The 21,392-nt window shown below is 35.8% G+C and overlaps 1 protein-coding gene across 2 annotated transcripts in view; it reads left to right on the top strand.

The window, feature by feature from the left end:
• Positions 1–21,392, top strand: part of USP32 (ubiquitin specific peptidase 32) — a 207,539-nt gene that overhangs the window by 112,282 nt on the left and 73,865 nt on the right. For both annotated transcript variants that reach the window (XM_069482324.1, XM_069482323.1), the window contains exon 6: positions 20,583–20,714. In XM_069482324.1, coding sequence (XP_069338425.1) covers positions 20,583–20,714 — 132 coding nt within the window. The remainder of the gene's footprint in view (positions 1–20,582; positions 20,715–21,392) is intronic.

Genomic DNA, 21,392 nt, shown 5'->3' with positions numbered 1-21,392 from the left:
ATTATTTATAGCATTCTGCTTATTTGTATACGTCATTGCTCCTAAATCATAGACTCTTTTCAGACAGAGAGTCTATGTTATTTTTCTATCCTTCTCCCCTTAATGCTAAGCCTAAATACATATTTGTTGAATGAATAGAGGAATTTTGGTGTCAACTGCTATTTGTATCTATTGCTTTATGTGACTTATAACTTGACTACCAGTTACACACCAGCTACTGTCTCCCATTTTCATTCCTTTGTTACGATAAATTCTGGCATGAATAGACAATGAGCTTGATTCTACTACTTTTAAGTGCTCTTCTCTTTATTTTAGATAGGAAAGCCTTTTTAAAAAATTCTTTTGCATAAAAATTGAGGAAACCTTTTTACACTCATTGTAAGCTCTGTTTAACTTACCTTAATATTTAAGTTGTCAGTCATAGATATTCTGTTGAACTTTCCTTTGTGATTGTATGCTGAATTATTTTTATATTAATATTGGCTAAGAGTGTGACTGCCTTCCTTGAGTGCCTTGTCGTGTTCAAGAAAAAATTATTCTAAAAACACTTGTTAAAACAGTAAGGATTAAGGCCAGGCACAGTGGCTCACGCCTGTAATCCTAGCACTCTGGGAGGCCGAGGCAAAGGACCTTGAAGTTAGGAGTTCAGAATAGTAAGGATTCAAGACTATTGCAACAAGGGTATTGCAATTGGGGAAGGATCGGGCTCAACTCAAGATAATAGGGACAAGTGGGGATTTATAGCCAAGGATGAGGGTGAGGTGGTCAGTAGATAGAAAAATTACTAAGAGGAGACATTTTGGGAAACAGATTCTTAGGCTGCCCGAGGAATTGTACATGAGGAACTTGATGAGGGTAGTGAGATGCCTTTAGCAGGATTCTTCACTAAGACTGAGCTGGGCAGGCCAAAGACAGAAAGGGGGCTGAGATCAAGGATTAGTAGAAAGAGAGCTCAGAGGAGCCTGACAAATTTGGTCAAGAGCTAGTCTTTGTCAGTTGCTTAAAAAATTATTGTGCAAGTGCTGTTTATTGCCTGTTTTTCAAAGCACTATATTATTAAAGATTACAAAGTTATTTAATCAGTTAAATAATTTTCAGAATGTTAAAAATGTTTTTTTGGTTTTTTTTTTTTTGAGACTGAGTCTCACTCTGTCACCCCAGGTAAAGTGTACTGGCATGTCATCATAGTTCACTGCAACCTCAAACTCCAAGGCTCCAGTGATCCTCCTGCCTCAGCATCCCGAGAAGCTGAGACTACAGGTGTGCGCCATGACACCCGGCTAATTTTTCTATTTTTAGCAGAGACGGGACAGGGTCTTGCTCTTGCTTGGGCTGGTCTTGAACTCCTGTGCTCAAGCAATCCTCCCACTTTAGCCTCCTAGAGTGCTAGGATTATAGGTGTGAGCCACTGCGCCTGGCTGTTAAAAATGTTATCCCATCAAAATGGGATATTTAAAAATGATCTTTTCTATTTAGCCTTTATTAATTGGGAAGTTTTTTGGATTTTTAATAGTATCTAAGAGTTAAAAATGGCTGTGCCTTTAAAAAATGTTTACTTTTAATTTTTATTTAGGTTCATTGTTTCATCTACAATAATGACCCTCTAATTCCTAAACTGAGTGTTTTCTTTTTAGTTTCATATGCCTACTAATATCTCTGCAGCATTTAGCACTATTGACCGTTTAGTTTTCTTGAAACTCTTCTCCTTTGGCTTTTCAAACTTTGGAGTTCCCTAATTTTCTTATTTCTTATGAGTTTTCTTTACTGCTCCTTTTTATCTACTGTTTAAATGCAAGTTATTTCTCATGGATCAGCCCTTAGCTCTATTTTATTCTTGGATAAGGTGCATGCTTTGCTTCATCACAGCCATTTCCATACTTCACCTGTCCTTCATATCTTTGTAGGTGATACCTAACTGAACATTTCTGGGCTAAAGGTATCTCTCAAGCTGCGTATTCATATTAATGAATACCTCCTGGTTATATTTTCTATCACCTTAATCTTTTATCTGAAACAAAATTCATGTTTCTCTGCCTCAACCCACCTAAAGATAAAAAAAGCAAATATGTTCTTCCTCCCATGTGTTCTATCTTTGTTGATAGCATCTGTAATTATGGTGTCTAACTTGAGATTATCTTTGATGTTTCCTTATCGAGCTTCATATTAGATCCCATCAGTATGATCTTAACTCAGCCATATTTCTTACATCTGTCTGTCTTTTTCTCTCTCTTTCTTACTGCCATCATTGCAATAGTTTGTCTTACTGCCTCTTAATGACTGGAAAGAATGAAGAACAATTTTACATGTACACACACACACACACACAACACACACACAAAAGACAGGATCTCGCTTGGTGTACAAGCTAAAGTGCAGTGGTATCATCACAGCTCACTATAACCTCAAACTCCTGGGCTCAAGAGATCCTCCTTCCTCAACCTTCTGAGTAGCTGAGACTGCAGGCTCATGCCACCATGCCTGACTAATTTTTATATTTTTTGTAGAGATAGTTTCTCACTACGTTGCCTAGGCTGGTTTTGAACTCCTGCCCTGAAGTGATCCTCCTGCCTTAGCCTCCCAAAGTGCTAGGATTATGGGCATAGTTATTTTTAGTTTACGTTAAATTTCTTCTTAGCTGCGAGAATTAATGTGAAAAAAAATTTCTTCTGATTGCTTCACTTTCCTGTTCAGGAACCCTTGAGGATTCTTAGTTGTCTACAGAACAAAGTTTAAACTCCTTAGCGTGGCTTTGAAGTTTCTTAGTTTCCTATTCCTGATTTAATTTTCCCTGCCCATTTTTCCTCACATGTGTTCTCTGCTTCAGCTATAGAATATTGGTAAATATTCCATGATTATACCATGAACTTTTATAGCTATCCTGTATACCATCCTCCTCATCTTCCTTCATTTAAGAGAATGCATCTCATCTTTCCACTTTTGAAAATTGAGATACTTCCTTGTCATCGAAGCCTAACTCAAATGCTCTCTCTTCTGTCATGCCTCTCCATTTCTCTTTAATTTGAATTATTTTACTGTTTGCATTTCTGTAACACTTCACCTTCCAATTAAAGCAATTAACTTGCTTTTTGCCTTATCTTTGAGTTGGTTGGAAATGGCTTTGTTTCCCCCTAGAAGTTACAAGCGCCTTGAGAATAAGGCTGAGATCCTGTTCATGTTTGATTTTTTTCTTAGTTATTAGAAAATTTTTTAGTCAGTTAAAGTATACATTCTAAGTCCTGATTTAAATATTTGATTTCCTCAAGAGTGAGCATAAGGTATATGTTGTTTTAGGATTATAAGACTACAGACATACTAAGGAGAAGGGCCAAGATAAATCATCATGTTTGACTAAGGTTTAATGACTTCATAGTATGTGAATGTTCACATAAAGATAGACCATGTTTTTAGGGGGAAAATGAATTATGGTATTTATAAACTTGAAGAACTGCTGAAGGTTGCAAGGTTAGTTGTTCTAAGGTCTTCCTTCTAAAACTTTTGGTTAGCTGAATGATGTGAGATATAGAAAATTGATTAGCATTAAGTTAAGGCATATAAATGATCTGTTTACTTTAAATACAAAGGAATTATCAGTCTGAACTAATGATTTTATCTAGTCTTGTAATGTGCCCATTGATTTCCTTGTTATCAATTGAAATAAATTAGTGGTGTGTGATGAAAACCTGGAGAAATATCATGCTTTCTGGTTTCTCAGTTACTTATAACACTTTTATTTGCTGGCATCTTAGTTGAATTTTATAATATCCTTGTTTCTTGTAAAAGGAATACCCCCAAATAAAAAATAAGTCAACTTTAAGTCTACTATGTTATATCAGTAATTACCTCTTTATTGAGCATTATAATTATTTGAAGAGGTGTTAAAAATGCAGGTTGTTACCAGCTCTATCAGCAAAGATTTTAATTCAGTGGGCCCTAGAAATCTGTACTTTACAGACATCCAGGGTGATTTCAGTGTAGATGGACCATGAATGCCTGGTCCATCTACGTTGAATGTGTTTTATAATGAATATGCATTCTGTTTTGCTAGTGGACACTTGACTTGTGAATTCAGTGGTTTTTACTCCTCTGTCTTCAGAGAGTAATTGTTTTGGCATTAAGCAGTTTTCTAATAGAGGGCTGTAGATTAGTACAAAAATTAATTTGCCCAGATCTATAGGAAGAAATTGTTTTTCTTACCAGTTTGTTTGCTTTTACTTGTAGAAACAAAGAACCAACAATACAGTTGTTCAGCAGACAACTGAATTGCTATTGGCTTCAGGCAAGCAGCCACTTTCTGAGTGGACCTTACTATGAAAGCATTATCACAAGTCAGAATTACTGCTAAATTTCTTGTAGAAATTCTGATATGGGCAGCTTTACGATCTGATGACTATGATTTATATAACCTAAAAATTCTCACTCTGCTTCTGGTTAAATAATTCACTATTGATATCTCCACAGGCTCTTCCATTCAGCTAATACTTGGTACATTGAACTTTTCTTTTTTTTTTTTTTTTGAGACAGAGTCTCATTTTGTTGCCCAGGCTAGAGTGAGTGCCGTGGCGTCAGCCTAGCTCACAGCAACCTCAAACTCCTGGGCTCAAGCGATCCTCCTGCCTCAGCCTCCCGAGTAGCTGGGACTACAGGCATGCGCCACTATGCCCGGCTAATTTTTCTATATATATATTTTTAGTTGTCCATATAATTTCTTTCTATTTTTAGTAGAGACGGGGTCTCGCTCTTGCTCAGGCTGGTCTGGAACTCCTGACCTTGAGCGATCCACCCGCCTCGGCCTCCCAGAGTGCTAGGATTACAGGCGTGAGCCACCGCGCCCGGCCTGAACTTTTCAAATAATGTGTCAGGAGTGTGGAAACTTGTGAAAAAAATAGGAAATGTTATTAACTGATTTATAAATAGACAGAAAATATTTATTTTAAAGCATCAGTGACTCCATTTAAATTTGTGTAATGAGCCAAGATATCTAGGAAACAAAAAGGAATTACAATTTTTCACTTGTAAATAACATTTACGTTAGTGTACAGATGCCTTTAATTACTTTTTCACATACAATTATAAAGTGAAATTTGAAGTCACCGTAAGTTGAGCACACTGCCATATTTAGTAAAATTTTGTTTTCTTTTGTGTAAATCACAAATCAAACTGGGGAACTATTTATGCTCAATATAGAGTTAGAATAATTATTTGATTTACATAAGATTTTAGATTTTTTTCATAGCAAGTACATTTTTCAAAACTGAAAAATTCCAAACCTTACATTTTATTTAAATTAAGAAACTGAATTAGTACTTTAGCCTAAAGTTCAAGTTTTTATGATTTGGTAGATCTTAACCAGTTTTTGATCAGGATTGTTGTGTTTTCTATCATAATATGCTATTTAAAAACTTAACATTAGATTTCATAAAAAAATTTTGTTTGCTGAGTATATACAGGGTTCTTAATGACAAGTTAATCTTCAAAACTATTTGTACTGGAAATAGATAGGTACCATGTGTGTGATGATGCTGAACCAAACATCTTGATGATGATGATGATGCTCGGAGTCAGAAAGCCTGCATAGAGAGCGTAAATATTCTATATAATTAAAAGTTTGAAATAAGCTAGTATAGGTGTTATTACACTCCCCTCCCTTCCCCTCTCCTCTCCTGACAAACCCTAGTCATTTTGGCTTTTTCTTGTATAACCCTTTCCCTCCCCATTTTGCCCATAGCACACTTAGTGTTGGAGTTTGAAGGGACAGGCTGTACACCCAAAATGTAATTAGAGTTAATTGGTTAGTTAAATCAGCCTTTCACAATTTTAAATCTGTGTGTCCCATCCTCTACTGTAGTACATGAATAGTCCTAGCTGCTCTGTGAGTCGTCTTCTTTTCTGAGTCTGAGGACTCATTGAAATTGTGACTGAATGGCCTACTGGTTCTAGGTTGAACTGTCATCTTTAACACCCTTTGTCATTAGAAGTAAAATTCTTTCCTATGTTTTACCTTTTATCTTGGGTCCATGGTATAAATAACAAATATGTTATCCTTTTTCTTGTTTTTGAATTAAAATATAACAGCTTATTGTCCCTTTTTCTGTCCTCTTACTATCCATCATTCCCTCAGACTTTTTTTTTTTTTTTTTTTTTTTGCCTTTTTAATTATTTTATTTAACCGGTGAGAGTGGGCATCCTTGTTTTGTATTGAATCTTGGAGGAAAAGCTTTTAGTATTTTTCCATTCATTTCTTTTTTTTTTTTTTTTTTTTTAATTTTACAGAATCAAAGAGTCTAACAGTATATCTTGTTAGATACAGTATGTCCTCATAATGTATACATTATTTCTTGTACAATGATATGAAATAATATGGGAAATATTCATGATAAATTATTAAGTGAACAGTGCAAGTTAAAAACAATAGTTTCATATTTTTTCCCCACCCCCCCTTTCCCGAGTCAGCACCTTCAAGTGTTACCACTCCCCAAATGGTGCGCAATGCACTCATTGTGTAGGCATACCCCCATCCCCTCCCCCACCCCCCACCTCAGTCTGATGTCCAATTGGTGTCGTTTCCAGATTTGTATTTAGGTGATGATCAAGGAAACCAATTTTCTGGTGAGTACATGTGATGCTTGTTTTTCCATTCTTGGGATACTTCACTTAATATAATGGGTTCCAACTCTCTCCAGGTCCCTCAGACTTTTAAACATCCTATTTTACCTCTGCTTATAATATCCTTTTTCTGCCACTCTCCTTTTCCTTTTCCTGGTCAACCCTTAGATGCTCTTCCCATAACTCTTTAGATACGAAAACCTTTAGGACCTACTCAGGTATATGCTCCCAGGAAATTCTGTATCTGTTTCTTTTTTTCCCAGAATATTATGGGGGTACAAACGTTTTGATTACATAAATTGCTTTTGTAACATTTGAGTCAAAGTTATAAGTATGCCCGTCACCCAGATAGTGTGCATTGTACCTGTTAGGTGTGAATTTACCCATTCCTCCTCCCCTCTCCTATCTGCTTGATTTCCGATGCATGTTATTAAATATTTCCATATGTGCACATAAGTGTTGATCTAATCAATCAATTTAATGGTGAGTACACGTGGTGTTTGTTTTTCCATTCCTGTGATATTTCACTTAGAAGAATGGTTTCCAGTTACACCCAGGTTATGTATCTATTTCTTCATTGTACTTTCCACACTAGATTAAAGTGACCAGTTTTCACTTCTACTAGACTCTAAACATAGTTGTCTTGTTCCTGGTCATATCTGTGGTTTTTAGTACAATGTCAGACACATAATATGTGTTTGCTAAATGTTTGCAGAATATCATGTGCTTTTTTAATTTTTTATTTATTTATAATTGACACATAATAATTGTGTGTATAATAATGGTTTTCAACTATAGCTTCTGTGCTTTTTTTCCCAAAAATACTTTGCCTGGTGAAAGATTCCAATTTTACCACATATAAGTTTGAGTAATTACTACAGGAGGCACTGTATTCTGTGTACATCATCTCATTTAATCCTTGTGCCATTTATAAGGTTCATTTTATAGTCATTCTAAAAAGTTAAAGAAACTTTCTGAAGATCAAATGACTAATAGGTAGCAAAAATGGGATGTTTGAACTCCTAACTGTGTGATTATTATCATTTCAGGGTTTGGAGACAGTTTATTGACACATAGTGATTTTATTCTTTAATCTTTTATGAGTAGCTTGTAATTGCAGATAAAAGAGGTTGGTCATGTGGTAGTTGTGGTTGTGGTGAGCCATCTTCTTCAGACTCTGAAAACTTCAGACTATCTTGCAGATTCACTTTACCAATTCATTTTTGTCCCTCTTGGGGAACTTACAAATGATTGCTTTTCATTTTTCTTTAATAATTAATTTTATTTGATCAGGCAAGATTGTTGAATGATTATCTATTTACGAACAGTGACATAGGTAATAGAAGGCTTGAAATTATTTTAAGTATCATTGAGTTATTTTCCTTAATGTTGATCATAGTCTTCTACAGAATTTAGCTATATTTGGAAGAAAATATGTGTGCTTATTCTTTTTCTTAAATATGTTTTCAAGTAAATTAAGAAAGAGTTTTTGGAGTTTCCCAAAAATGTATCATAATGCACTCAGCCTGCTAACACAGTGATTTCTTTGAATGGTAGAATCTGGATTCTAAAGTAATTAATGTTATATTTTTGGTGATTTTAGGGCCTTATAATTCATTTTGATCATTTCTCTTTTCATATCTAACTCAAGAAATTTATATTGTTTCTGTTTTAGCATTTATCTTTTTTTTTTTTTTTTTTTTTTTTGAGAGAGAGTCTTACCCTGTTGCCCGGCCTAGAGTGCCGTGGTGTCAGCCTAGCTCACAGCAACCTCAAACTCCTGGGCTCCAGCAATCCTCCTGCCTCAGCCTCCCGAGTAGCTGGGACTACAGGCATGTGCCACCAGGCCCGGCTAATTTTTTCTATATATATTTTTAGCTGTCCATATAATTTCTTTCTATTTTTAGTAGAGAAGGGGTCTCGCTCTTGCTCAGGCTGGTCTTGAACTCCTGAGCTCAAACAATCCGCCCACCTCGGCCTCCCAGAGTGCTAGGATTACAGGCGTGAGCCACGGCACCCGGCTTAGCATTTATTTTAATTATATGTGTGTGTGTGTGTGTGTGTGTAATATTCCCTTACCACATTTTAGTTTATAATGTTAAAGCCTTCTTTCAATAGGGAAAAAAGTACTTCAGTGATTCTTAGACCATAAACTGCCTAGTAAATCTGTGTGTCTCCTTCATTATCCTCTTATCTGTTAATAATGATGTAAAGCTTACAGCCATTTTAAGTAGATTTCAGAAGGTCATTTCTTATGAGAGGAGGTTGTTTTCTCAAAAATGTTAAAGAACCCTGTTACTATATGACATTACTTGGATATCGTGCCTGGCTTTTTTGATGAGGATTTGCTTCTGGTGTTAAAGAGCTATTTTTGCAGCTAGAGCCTTTGGTGAGGTGAGACTTGATTAAGATGGCCCAAAGTGCAGGCCAAGAACTGTTTAGAATGTTGGGAATATCGTATACTGCTGTTGTGACCCAGAAGAAATTATACCTCTAGGTGGGTGATGAATTTATTCTTATTTAGGCAATTCAGTGTAAATTTTGGTATTGATTTACAAATTGCAAGCAGAGTTAACTATTGAGATTGCTGCCTCTAACTTCTTTAAGTAAAATTAAAGTTAGTTGAATTCCCTCTTCCTAGCAATTTTTCAGCTGCCAATTCATGTAAAATGTTTGGTAATAATAATATCTTGTAAATAATTTACTTTAGCTTGCTTTTGACAAATGTTTGATTAAGGAATTTGCAGTCGTATCCAGAAAATGAACAGATATGTAAGCTTAAAACTCAGCACTAAAGCATGGTTTTCATTGGTGACTATGACCACCAATCTGTTCATTTTTTTCTTCTAAATATGTTCTACTTGTCTTTCCATATTTCTACTTCAGCAAAGAAATTGTATTTTTTAAGGAGATTGATAAACATAGGTTTCAAAGTTTTAAAAAAATTAGTTTATATGATTTTTCTGTGTTCTGATTTATTATGTAAATACCAAATAATCAGAAGTACTTATTGAACACCTATTGATTGTCAAAACCTAGAAGTATAGAAATAAGAATATGGTTTCTATTGTCAAGGCTACTGTTTTCCTCCTTTTGTTTCAGGGTCAGATTTTTTATATGCCGATCTACTACTTGGAAGAAAGTTTAGAACTTGAGAAAGCTAATGTTTCTCTGGAGGAACGGAAGAGGTTTCTTTTCTTTTTCTTTCTTTCTTTTTTTTTTTAACATCCATAAATGGAATGGACAGACATCTTATTTAGGAATCTCAATTTTTACATATCAGTCACCTTTGGTATTCTCCCTTTTGCAAAAATTTTAAAATATTCTCTCATTTTAATTAAATTCAGTTATCTGGATATTTAAAGTAGATATTTCAGTATTGAAAAATGAAAAGAGCATTCTTAAGTAGAAGTTCTATATATTTTAAAAATTAGTTCCTATTCCAAATTAATTGGACCATTACGAACGTTGACTCTTCGGGTTATAATCTAGTGTATTATTTGGTTTTAAAGGAAAAACTATATGACAGTGTTTATTCCTGTATGAAAATTTTATCTTTATTGTTTTGTAGTCTTTTTTGATGATCTTGTTGCAAAATCAGAAATTGAGCCTTTTGATTTTAAACTACGAACTAGGATTTTGTATAATTTGAGAAATCATGTAATGAAAGTAAGTATTGGAAATAATATTCCTAAACAACCCAGGTGACATTGAATTAAATATAAATACTACTATGACTATAATTATATGAAAACATGCAATTGTATGTTTTCTTTTTCTTTTTTTTCTTGATTACCTACATTTTCAATGTTTTTCATGTAACAAAATGTATTACTAGTGTAATAAAAGCATCAAGTAATGCAAATTTAAAAATTAAACTAGTATTAGTAGTAACACAAATTTTTTTAAAAACTGGCCAAAATCAAAATTATAATGTTAATGGTTGTTTTAGGATAGTAGCATTAGGTGTGATACAAATTTCTTTTCTATGTTTTCTAGATATTCAGTTACAAAGTTACTTTTATAAGTAAAGATAATTCATAAAGAAATTATTAGTACAAGAATAGGTATCAGAGGCTTTGGAAATGACTTAATTCCCGCTACCCATGTTTTCTTTCTCCTTTGTAGTAGTAAAGTAGCATTTCAAATATGTAAGTTACATTTATATTCTTATTTTCTTAATTGAACAGATGAATGATATACAGCAACATGTTTAAAACTTCTCACATAAAAGCTCATAATATAGTTACAGTTAGTTACCAAGATCTCTTGTGATATAAGGAACATTTGTGTGTGTTAGAAATGAAATAGTATAAGCCTAAAAATATTTATTGTTCATAATTTGCCTTTGGTTAGCATTTTTCCTTCTTAATTAAAAACATTTTTTCTTAATTTTTTAATCTACAAAATACTTCTGATACCAGTTTACTAAAGAATTTTGTTTTTTTCTGCCCATAGATCCATTCATAATAGCTCTCATCGTCACAATTATATCTAAGTTTGAATAGTGATTTGGCTTAAGATGAATGAAGCTGACATAGAATTCAGTATATAATAAGTATTTGAGCTTTTGTTGTTTTAGAAGATATATTTTTCAGTGTTTATTTTAACAGTCTGTTCAATGCAAATGAGGGTATTTATGAAAATAAGCTGTTCTACAGATCACTTGCCAAGCATTTGTAAATGTATCTATAGCAGTACTTCTCTACTGGGGGCAATTTTGTCTCCCATGGGACATTAGGCAGTGTCTGAAGACACTTTTGGTTGTCACAACTTGGGGGGCTTTATTGGCATCTCGTGGATAGAGGCCAGGTGCTGCCAGACATCCTACAATGAATACACTGGACAGCCTCCTGCAAAAAGAAAATTATAAAAATGTCAGTAGTGTCAAGGTTGAGAAACCATGGTCCAGGATATGGAAAAAGATGTTTGATTTAGTGATTTCACTAAGGGCTAATAAAAATACAGGTGCTAATTTTCTTGCTCTTTTCCAAGGTTAAGGTGATATAAATAATTAACAATACAGAAGCCTAATAAAGGTAACGAAGGTTGATTTCAGTTTTTTAACTAAAATTATGTTACCTTATAACCTTGTCACTTCATTGTTTAATTACTCTTAATCATTAGTGAGTAATTAGATGCCAAACTTTTTTTTCTTTTTTTTTTTTTGAGACAGAGTCTTGCTTTGTTGCCCGGGCTAGAGTGAGTGCCGCGGCGTCAGCCTAGCTCACAGCAACCTCAAACTTCTGGGCTTAAGCGATCCTTCTGCCTCAGCCTCCTGAGTAGCTGGGACTACAGGCATGCACACCACCATGCCTGGCTAATTTTTTCTATATATTTTTAGTTGACCAGATACTTTCTTTCTATTTTTAGTAGAGACGGGGGGTCTCACTCTTGCTCAGGCTGGTCTCGAACTCCTGATCTCGTGCGATCTACCCGCCTCGGCCTCCCAGAGTGCTAGGATTACAGGCGTGAGCCACCACGCCCAGCCTAGATGCCAGACTTTTAAATGCCAAGCTTGTAGGGTAACTTCATTATCACTCTTGGAATCCCTTTTCCAAGGTTTTAGGAGTCATTAAGAGGACTGTTTGTAGGGATTGCCAAGTCAAGAAGTTTACAGGAGAGCATTCTTCTTTGTAAAATGCAAACTAGGTAAAATCAGTGTATTTGACTCCAGCTATATATAGTCGAGACCATTTTTGTTTTCTGCTATGGCAGGTATGACCCTTCCTGGGGATCTTTCCTTCTATGCCAGACTAAATTAGAACAATGTCTTTCTGAAAATCTCAGTCCTTCCATCTACTGAAGTATGATAATGTATACACAAGTTTGCATTCCCAATGTTCATTTTTATATTTTTGCTTTCAAAAGAATCACTCCTAAGCCCTTTAAGTAGAAATCTCTCTTTAGGTTTTGGACATAAGAGTGTCAGTATAGGGTAAGGTAGGAAGGAAAGATAGAAAAACATTAGCTTTAAGTCCTGAGAACCCCTTGAAGGTCAAGCAAAAGGAAGATAATTTCTCTTAAACTTTTATGTAAGATGATGGAATATATATTTTCATTTATTCAACCCTTTTCATGACTACAGTATTTGTTGTACAAATACAGTATAGATACACGTATTGATAAGGCTATATCTTAATTATCTTGCTGATAGGGAAAAAGTTTTCCCCTGAAATTTTTATTAAAACTGCAAGGAAATAGAGTGAGATTGAATGTTTTGAAGGCCCTGGAAATTTAGAGAATGTTGTTCTTGTCTTCCTAGGCAGTGTAAAAGCTGTTAGAGGCCAAGGTTCATGTCTGATACTAATTGTTATCTTTTGTCATAGTTAGCATTATTTTGAATATGTATATGTGGAAGTTTGTATATGTATGTGTGTATGGCTCAACAAATAATTCTTATTTATTAAACTTTTTTATTGAGTAATCAAAATATGCCAGATATTATTCTAATTGTTAGACTCTACCAGTGAACAAAACATACCAAAATCCCTGCCTTCTAGCATATGTTGAGGGAGCTAACCAATAATCAAATCAAATAAGTAAATTGTATTAGAGTTAGTAAGCATTATTGGAGCAGAGTAAAGCAGGGAAGAATGACAGAGTGTCACTGAATGGGGTGCAGTTTAGATGGTCTGAGAATGTGACATTTGAGTAAAGATCTGAAGGAGTTGTGGGAGGAAGCCATGCAGATATCTTGAGAAAGAGTGTTGAAAGGTTTTGAAGCAGAGAAGTAGCATGATTCTCTCTACATTTCTCTTTAGAATTGATTTTTTATTACCAGTGAAATTAAACTTTCTGCCCATGTTTTTGTGAATTGTCTGTCTTGTACTTCTTAATCTGTTGCAGTCTTAATGCTTTCAAATTGTATATATTGTTTAAAAAACCCTTTAATAGACACTTCACTGGCTGTTTCTCTTCTTGCTGCCCACCAGTCTCTTCTCAACTCAGCAGTCAAGAGTCATTCTAGGGAGAGGGTGGAGGACATGGGGGAGGGAGTGATTCTGTATATTAGATCATGTTAGTACTTTGCATCAAACCGTCCAATGGTTAACCATTTCACTTAAAACCAAAGTCCTTACAATGGTCTATGTAATCTGACCTCCATTTTCTCTGACTTTATCTGGTACTACTCTCCTCTTCACTAACTCCACTTCAGCCACACTGATCTTCTTTTTCTTCCTTAAACTTGCCAGGCATACTCTCTTCTTGAGGCCTCTGTACTCATTCCCTCTGCTAGAATGTTTTCACTCCATGATTTGTCCCCTTGCTTCCTCAGGTCTTTGCTGATGTGTCATCCATCCTCACTGTGCAATCTTTGTAACTACTCTATTTAGAGCCATGGTATGCCTCTTCATTTATTCAAATCTTTAATATTACTTGTACATTTTCTTCATAAAAATCTCATTTATTCCTTAAGTTTATCAGATTATTTTTGTCTTACTGCATTAATGAGAATGTCCATAATTATGTTAAATAATAATTGAAGGGATGTGGATTCTGAAGGTTCTGTTTCATGTTAGGAAGTAGAAAGACATGAAAGACCGTCACTCCCACTATAACAACATAAAATCACCACTGAACCAAGTAATCATACTCATTTTTAAAGCTATTGAAGATGTATAGATGCAAGGACATGTTAAAATCAAAACAAAACTAAACTCCAGAGAGGTGAGGCCTTCCTAAGTGATCAAGGGATGCAGGATGCTTTCATATCTGAAGGCCAGATGCAGAGACTGAAAGTAAGGCTGACAAAAGAGTGAGCCTGCCAAAGGACAGTTTTCACTGGGGTGAGGAGAAACCAGCCAAACTTTTGAGAAACTTCTGTGAGATATGAATCTGAAGGAACCCCAAATGCAAAGATAATCCTCTCTACCCAGTAATACTCTAATGTAGAAATTTTAATAAGACTGAGGGCAGGCTGAGAAGTAAAAAGAGATCTCATAACACTATAAAGACCAGTGGTTATCAGGGCTTAGTGAGGAGGGAGGGAGGAATAAGTAGAACACAGAGGATTCTTAGGGCAGTGAAACTATTCTGTGTGATACTACAATGACAAATACATATCACTATATATTTGTGCAAACCTATAGAAAGTACACCACCAAGAGTGAACCCTAATGTAAACTGTAGACTTTGGGTGGTAATGATGTGTCAATGTTGGTTCATCAATTATAACAAATATACCACTCTGATAGATGGGGTGTTGATAATGGAAGAGCATATATATTTGGGAGGGTGGGGGCATATGGGAATTTTCTGTAACTTTTCCTTGATTTTGCTGTAATCCTAAAATTGCCGTAGAATAATAAAGTCTATTAAAAGAAAAGAGTTCTCAAGATCTTGCAGTTTCATGGTCTCACAATTTTGAAGTCTCTGATCTCTCAATCTCATGGCTCCATTGTTCTGAGGTCTTGTTGTTTTGTGATGTCTCCTATTTTTGAAGTCTTGCAGTCATGAAATTTCAAAGTTTAACACGGAGATTGTCAAACTTTTTCTTAAAGGGCAGATAGTAAGTATATTTCAGGAATGTGGGCATTTGAACTGTGTGGCAGTTACTCAGCTCTGCCATTGTAACACAGTAGTAGTCATAAAAAATATGTAAGTTGTAAGTATTGTAAATTGCATGGCTGTTTTCTAATAAAACTTTTTTTTTTTTTTTTTTGGAGACAGAGTTTTGCTCAGTCACTCTGGCTAGAGTGCAGTGGTGTCATCATAGCTCACTGCAACCTCAAAGGCCTGAGCTCCAGTGATCTTCCTGCCTCAGCCTCCTGACTAACTGGGACTATAGGCACGAGCACCATGCCCAGCTAATTTTTCTATTTTTTGTAGAGATGAGGCTTGCTCTTACTGAGGCTAGTCTTGAACTCCTGATCTCAAGCAATAGTCCTGCCTTGGCCTCTCAAAGTGCTAGGATTACTGGTGTGAGCCACCGTGCCCAGCCCTAATAAAACTTTCTTTACGTAAACAGATGTGCATCCTTCAGGCTGTAGTTTGTACACCCCTGGTTTAGTATTATCTTAGTTTTAAAAACTAGCATTTTCAGGGGTTTCCTTAAGAGAAATCTGAACTCACCTACAAAGCATTTGAATCAGGGGTAAACATAACCAATAAAAGCTGCAAAAACCCCCATTTGGTAAGATCAATTATATCAGTATGTGATAACTTCTGTGAATGTTAGGGACAGGGCATTTCCTGTTTTCTTCATTCAGTATTCTTTGTGTAGATACTAATTTCCATCTGGTACCATTTTCTTCAGTCTGAAAAATGTCCTTAATATTCCTTTTGGTGCAGTTCTGCTATCGATGAATTCTCAGTTTTGTTTGTCAAAAAAGTCTTTATTTTGGCTTTATTTTTGAATATTTTTATAAGATAAACAATTTGAGGTTGACAGTTTATATTTTCTTTCAGCACCCCCAGCCCCCATTCCTGGCTTCTTTGTTTCTGGAGAGAAACCAGTACTTATCTTGGTTTTCCTGGTTGTAATGTAGTATATTCTTTCCCCTTATCTTACTGCTTTTAAGATTTTTCTCATTATCAGCAATTTGATTATAACTTGCATTGGTGTGGTTTTGAGTTTTTTACTATAAGGTTCATTGAACTTCTGGGTCTGTGGGATTTTAGTTTTCATCAAATTTAGAAAATTTTCAGCCATTATTGTTTCGAGTATTTTCTGCCTACCCCTTTCTGGGACCCCAATTGCATGTATGTTTTGACAATTGTCTTATAGGTCACTAAGGTTCTAATAATTTTTTTCTCCTTATACTTCCATGTGGATAGTTGCTGTTGCCCAGTCTTGAAGTTCACTGATCTTTCCTCTCTAGTTTCTAATCTGCTATGTCCTACAGTGAATTTTTATTTCAAATATTGTATTCTTTCTCTTTAGTAGTTCCAGGTGATACTTTTTTATAGTTGCCATTTCATTCCTCAGTATATTCATGTTTTTCTTAAATTCTTGATATTATTTATAATAGATATTTGAAACCCTTGTCTGCTAATTTTGTCATCTGTTATTTCTAGGTCTTTTTCTATTGACTAATTTTTATCCTGGCTTTGGGTTACATTTTTCTGTTTCTTTCATATTTTCTTTGGATGCTAGACATTGTGAATGTAACATTGCTGAGTATCTGAATTTTGTTGTCTTCTTTTAAAAAAGGAAGTTGTGTTTTATTTTGATAGGCAATTTAGTTACTTGTGGATCAGCTTGATATTTTCAAGAATTGCTTTTAAACTTTATTGGGACAAATTTGGAGTAGGCTTTACTGCAGTTTTTCCCTACTAAATAAGTAAGGACCCTCCGGAGTCTATAAATGTTACCAGTGTTCAACAAAGTGTCTTCACTCTGGCTGGTCAGAACTCTGACATCTCTGAGCCCTTCATGAGCTCTGGGAACTTTCCAGCTTGCAAGTCCCTAGCGTTTGTTCAAGCCCAACCTCAGTGAGTTTCACTCTGTGTATACACAGCTTAGTAGTCTGCCAAAACTCAATAAGACACCTGTGCAGACTTCTGGAGCTCTTTTTTTTGCATAATATTTTCCTCTCTAGTACTCTGTCCTGCAGATTTCAGCTACCCTGACCTCCAACCTCTCTTAACTCAGTGAAATGTCTCTACTTAGAATCCTCATCCCTTGCTAAGGTCTGGGAAGTAACTTCAAGGAAAAAGCCAGGGCAATCAAAAGGCAAGTGTTATTTTTTTTTTTTTTATTTCAGCTTATTATGGAGGGTACAAAAGTTCAGGTTACATACGTTGCCCATGTACCGCCTATCCCCCCAAGTCAGAGCTCCAGGCGTGTCCATTCCCCAGATAGTGCGCATTACACTCATCATGTAGGTATACACCCATCCCCTCCTCGCACCCCCCCCCCCGAGTCAGCATCTTCAAGTGTGACCATTCCTCAGACGGTGTGCATCGGACTCATCATGTAGGCATACACCCATCCCCTCCCCCCACCCCCCACCTCAGTCTGATATCCGATTGGTATCATTCCCAGATGTGAATTTAGGTGATGATCAGGGAAACCAATTTTCTGGTGAGTATATGTGATGCTTCTTTTTCCATTCTTGGGATACTTCACTTAATATAATGGGTTCCAACTCTCTCCAGGAGAACCAAGATGTCGCATCACTGTTATTTGTTATAGCTGAGCAATACTCCATGGTATAGATATACCATAATTTACTAATCCAATCATGAATTGATGGGCATTTGGGTTGTCTCCACATCTTTGCGATTGTGAATTGTGCTGCTATAAACATTCGGGTTCGGGTGTCTTTGTCATAGAATGACTTATGTTCCTTTGGGTAGATGCCCAGTAATGGGTTTGCTGGATCGAATGGTAGGTCTGTTTGAATCTGTTTAAGGTATCTCCATAATGCTTTCCACAGGGGTTGCACTAGTTTGCAGTCCCACCAACAGTGTATGAGTGTTCCTGTCTCTCCGCATCCATGCCAACATGTGTTGTTTTGGGACTTTTTGATAAAGGCCATTCTCACTGGGGTTAAGTGATATCTCATTGTGGTTTTGATTTGCATTTCTCTGATGATAAGGGATGTTGAGCATTTTTTCATATGTTTGTTAGCCATTCTTATATCTTCTTTTGAAAAATTTCTATTCATGTCGTTTGCCCACTTCTTGATAGGGTTGTTTGATTTTTTCTTGCTGATTTTGCTGAGTTCTAAATAGATTCTTGTTATCAGTCCTTTATCTGATGTGCAGTATGCAAAAATTTTTTCCCATTCTGTAGGTGGTCTGTTTATTCTCGTGACTGTTTCTTTGGCTGTGCAGAAGCTTTTTAATTTAATCAGGTCCCATTCATTTATTTTTGTTGTTGCTGTGGTTACCTATAGATGGAACCTACCTAAAAATGATATAAGCCATATATGACAAACCCATAGCCAACATCATACTGAATGGGGAAAAATCGAAAGCATTCCCACTTAGAACTGGAAGCAGACAAGGCTGCCCACTGTCCCCATTACTGTTCAACATAGTATTGGAAGTCCTTGCGAGAGCTGTCAGGCAAGAGAGCAGAATCAAGGGAGTCCAAATAGGGAAAGAAGAGATGAGACTCTCACTGTTTGCTATGATATGATGTTATATCTGGAAAACCCCAAGGATTCAACCAAGAGACTCCTGGAATTGATTAACGAATACAGCAAAGTCTCACGTTACAAAATCAATACACACAAATCAGAAGCATTCATATATGCCAATAACAGTCAATCGGAGAACCAAATTAAAGACTCAATGCCCTTCAAAATAGCCACAAAGAAAATAAAATATCTAGGAATATATTTAACTAAAGAGGTAAAGGACCTCTATAGGGAAAACTATGAAACACTGAGGAAGGAAATAGCAGAACTTGTAAATAGGTGGAAAACCGTACCATGCTCATGGATCGGAAGAATCAACATTGTTAAAATGTCTATGCTACCCAAAGTGACCTACAGATTCAATGCAATCCCTATTAAATTACCAACATCATTTTTCACAGATATAGAAAAAATAATTATACACTTTGTATGGAATCAGAGAAGCCCCCATATAGCAAAAGCAATTTTAAGCAATAAAAACAAAATGGGAGGTATTAATTTGCCAGACTTCAAACTATACTGTAAGGCTGTGGTTCTTAAAACTGCCTGGTATTGGCACAAGTGCAGGGACACAGACCAGTGGAACAGAACAGAAAATCCAATTATAAAACCATCCTTATATAGACATCTAATCTTTGACAAAGCAGACAAAAACATACTCTGGGGACAAGAATCCCTATTCAATAAATGGTGCTGGGAAAACTGGATAGCCACATGTAGAAGACTGAAACAGGACCCACAGCTTTCACCTCTCACAAAAATCAAATCACGGTGGATAACAGACTTAAACCTTAGGTGTGAAACGGTTAGAATTCTAGAAGAAAATGTAGGAAAGACTCTTACAGACATTGGCCTAGGCAAAGAATTTATGAAGCAAGTGTTATTTGTTTCTTTCTCTCAAGAATCACAGTCCTGTACTACCTGTTCTCTAATTTCTAGAAACAGGTTTTTAATATATTTTGTACAGTTTTCTAGTCATTTGTACAGAAGGGCAAGTCTGGTGCTAGTTACTCCATTATGGCCAGAATTTGAAATTCCCAGATTTACATTTTATTAATAATAGGATCATTTTGGTCGCTGTGTTTAGTTGAGAATAAAATTCCTGTTTATGCTTTCTAAATTTTACTCTAGTTCCTTGGAGAAAAAGTGAACACAGATAATAGGTAACCATGGTTGGAGTTTATGATTTTTGATATACTGTCTGATGAATGAGGAGAGAAAGATGTTCATGCTTTCATGATTTTACTGTTACACATTGAATCCTACTTTAGCCTCCCTGCCATTTATTGACTTTTTCCTTATAACATCTTTTACCATATATGTTTTTCATTTATTCAAGTATTGAATGTGTATAAGTCAGTCATTGACAGGGTGAATCAGACATAGGTCCTGCTATTATGATGTTTATAGTCTAGCCAGGAAAGAAGATGTACATAGAAACTTTAAATCTAAGATAAAGACTGAAATTTAACAAAAAAATGAGTACAAGTAAAAATGATATGGGAAGCCCAAAAGAAATGGCTTAGCTGTACATATATTATTTCATATATCAGATTTAAGCAGCCTGCTTACTGGGAAATTGTAGATTTCTTTTTTCTGATTTTAAAGCCTCTTGCTTTTTTTCATTTTGGTTTAATTTTTCTGCCACTTTAGATATAATAAATTTGTCTTTCAGAGTTTTGGCTTTGATCATGATTATTTTTAGCAACTGGGAAATTGAAATATATCCTTTTTCGTTTCATTTATTTTTGTTTTTTAATTTTCCTTGTTTCCCTAAGTTCTATCATCCTGTATGAAATATATCCTTGAAAGATATATTATCAGGATGAACTAACTGCCCAGAAGAGACTTCTGAGGTTTTATAATCTTGTTTGATTTTACTCTCAGTGGAGGAATCAGACATCATTGATCTCGAGAAACGCTATTGGTTACTGAAGGCTCAATCCCGGACTGGACGATTTGATTTAGAGACATTTGGCCCGTTGGTTTCACCACCTATTCGTCCATCTCTAAGTGAAGGTAGGAATCATTTCATTTTCTGCAAATGTTCATTGGTAAGAATACCCTAGTCCATCACTTATTTTTAACCAACACATTTAAACTCTAAAAGGCCATATTCCTATAGCTGCTGTTCCCAACCCGCTGGCTGACGTGACCTGTTAGGGACTGGGTTGCAAAGCTCCTCTACCTCCCTTCTTCCCCGTGCCCCTGTTGTCCCCCACACCCCATGCCAGTCTATGGAAAAATTGTCTTCAATGAAACTAGTCCCTGGTGCCAAAAAGGTTGGGGACTTCTGTCCTACAGGTTTGCAACTTTCTTGCATATAGTGGAGTAGAAAAAAAACTAATGGGAATTAAGGTTGTAGTCTTAAACTTCATTTTCTACCTGTGTAACCTTGCATAAATTAGTTTAGCTCTCTGCACCCGAATATCTTCCTGTATAAAATGATTTTGACTAGGTCATTGGTTATGAAATTGTGCTCTAGTAAGGTCCATTTGCAGCTAGTGCAGGGAGTGCTGTGGTGGCCACGGGGTGGACAGAGCTCCATGTTTCCACACATGACCCTACTGCTTCCTTAGCTAGGGTGCCTCCACTTTTTTTCTTTCACATAAGATTCCATTGCTATATCCCTAGCCCCCATGCACAAAAATTAAGGAACTACTAGATTTGACCATCTCTGAGATCCCCTCTAGCTCT

The sequence above is a fragment of the Eulemur rufifrons genome, chromosome 9 (assembly GCF_041146395.1).
Source record: "Eulemur rufifrons isolate Redbay chromosome 9, OSU_ERuf_1, whole genome shotgun sequence".
In the NCBI taxonomy this organism is placed as follows: domain Eukaryota; kingdom Metazoa; phylum Chordata; class Mammalia; order Primates; family Lemuridae; genus Eulemur; species Eulemur rufifrons.
Note: the sequence above shows the minus strand (reverse complement) of the source record. Positions and strands in the feature narration are given on the sequence as shown.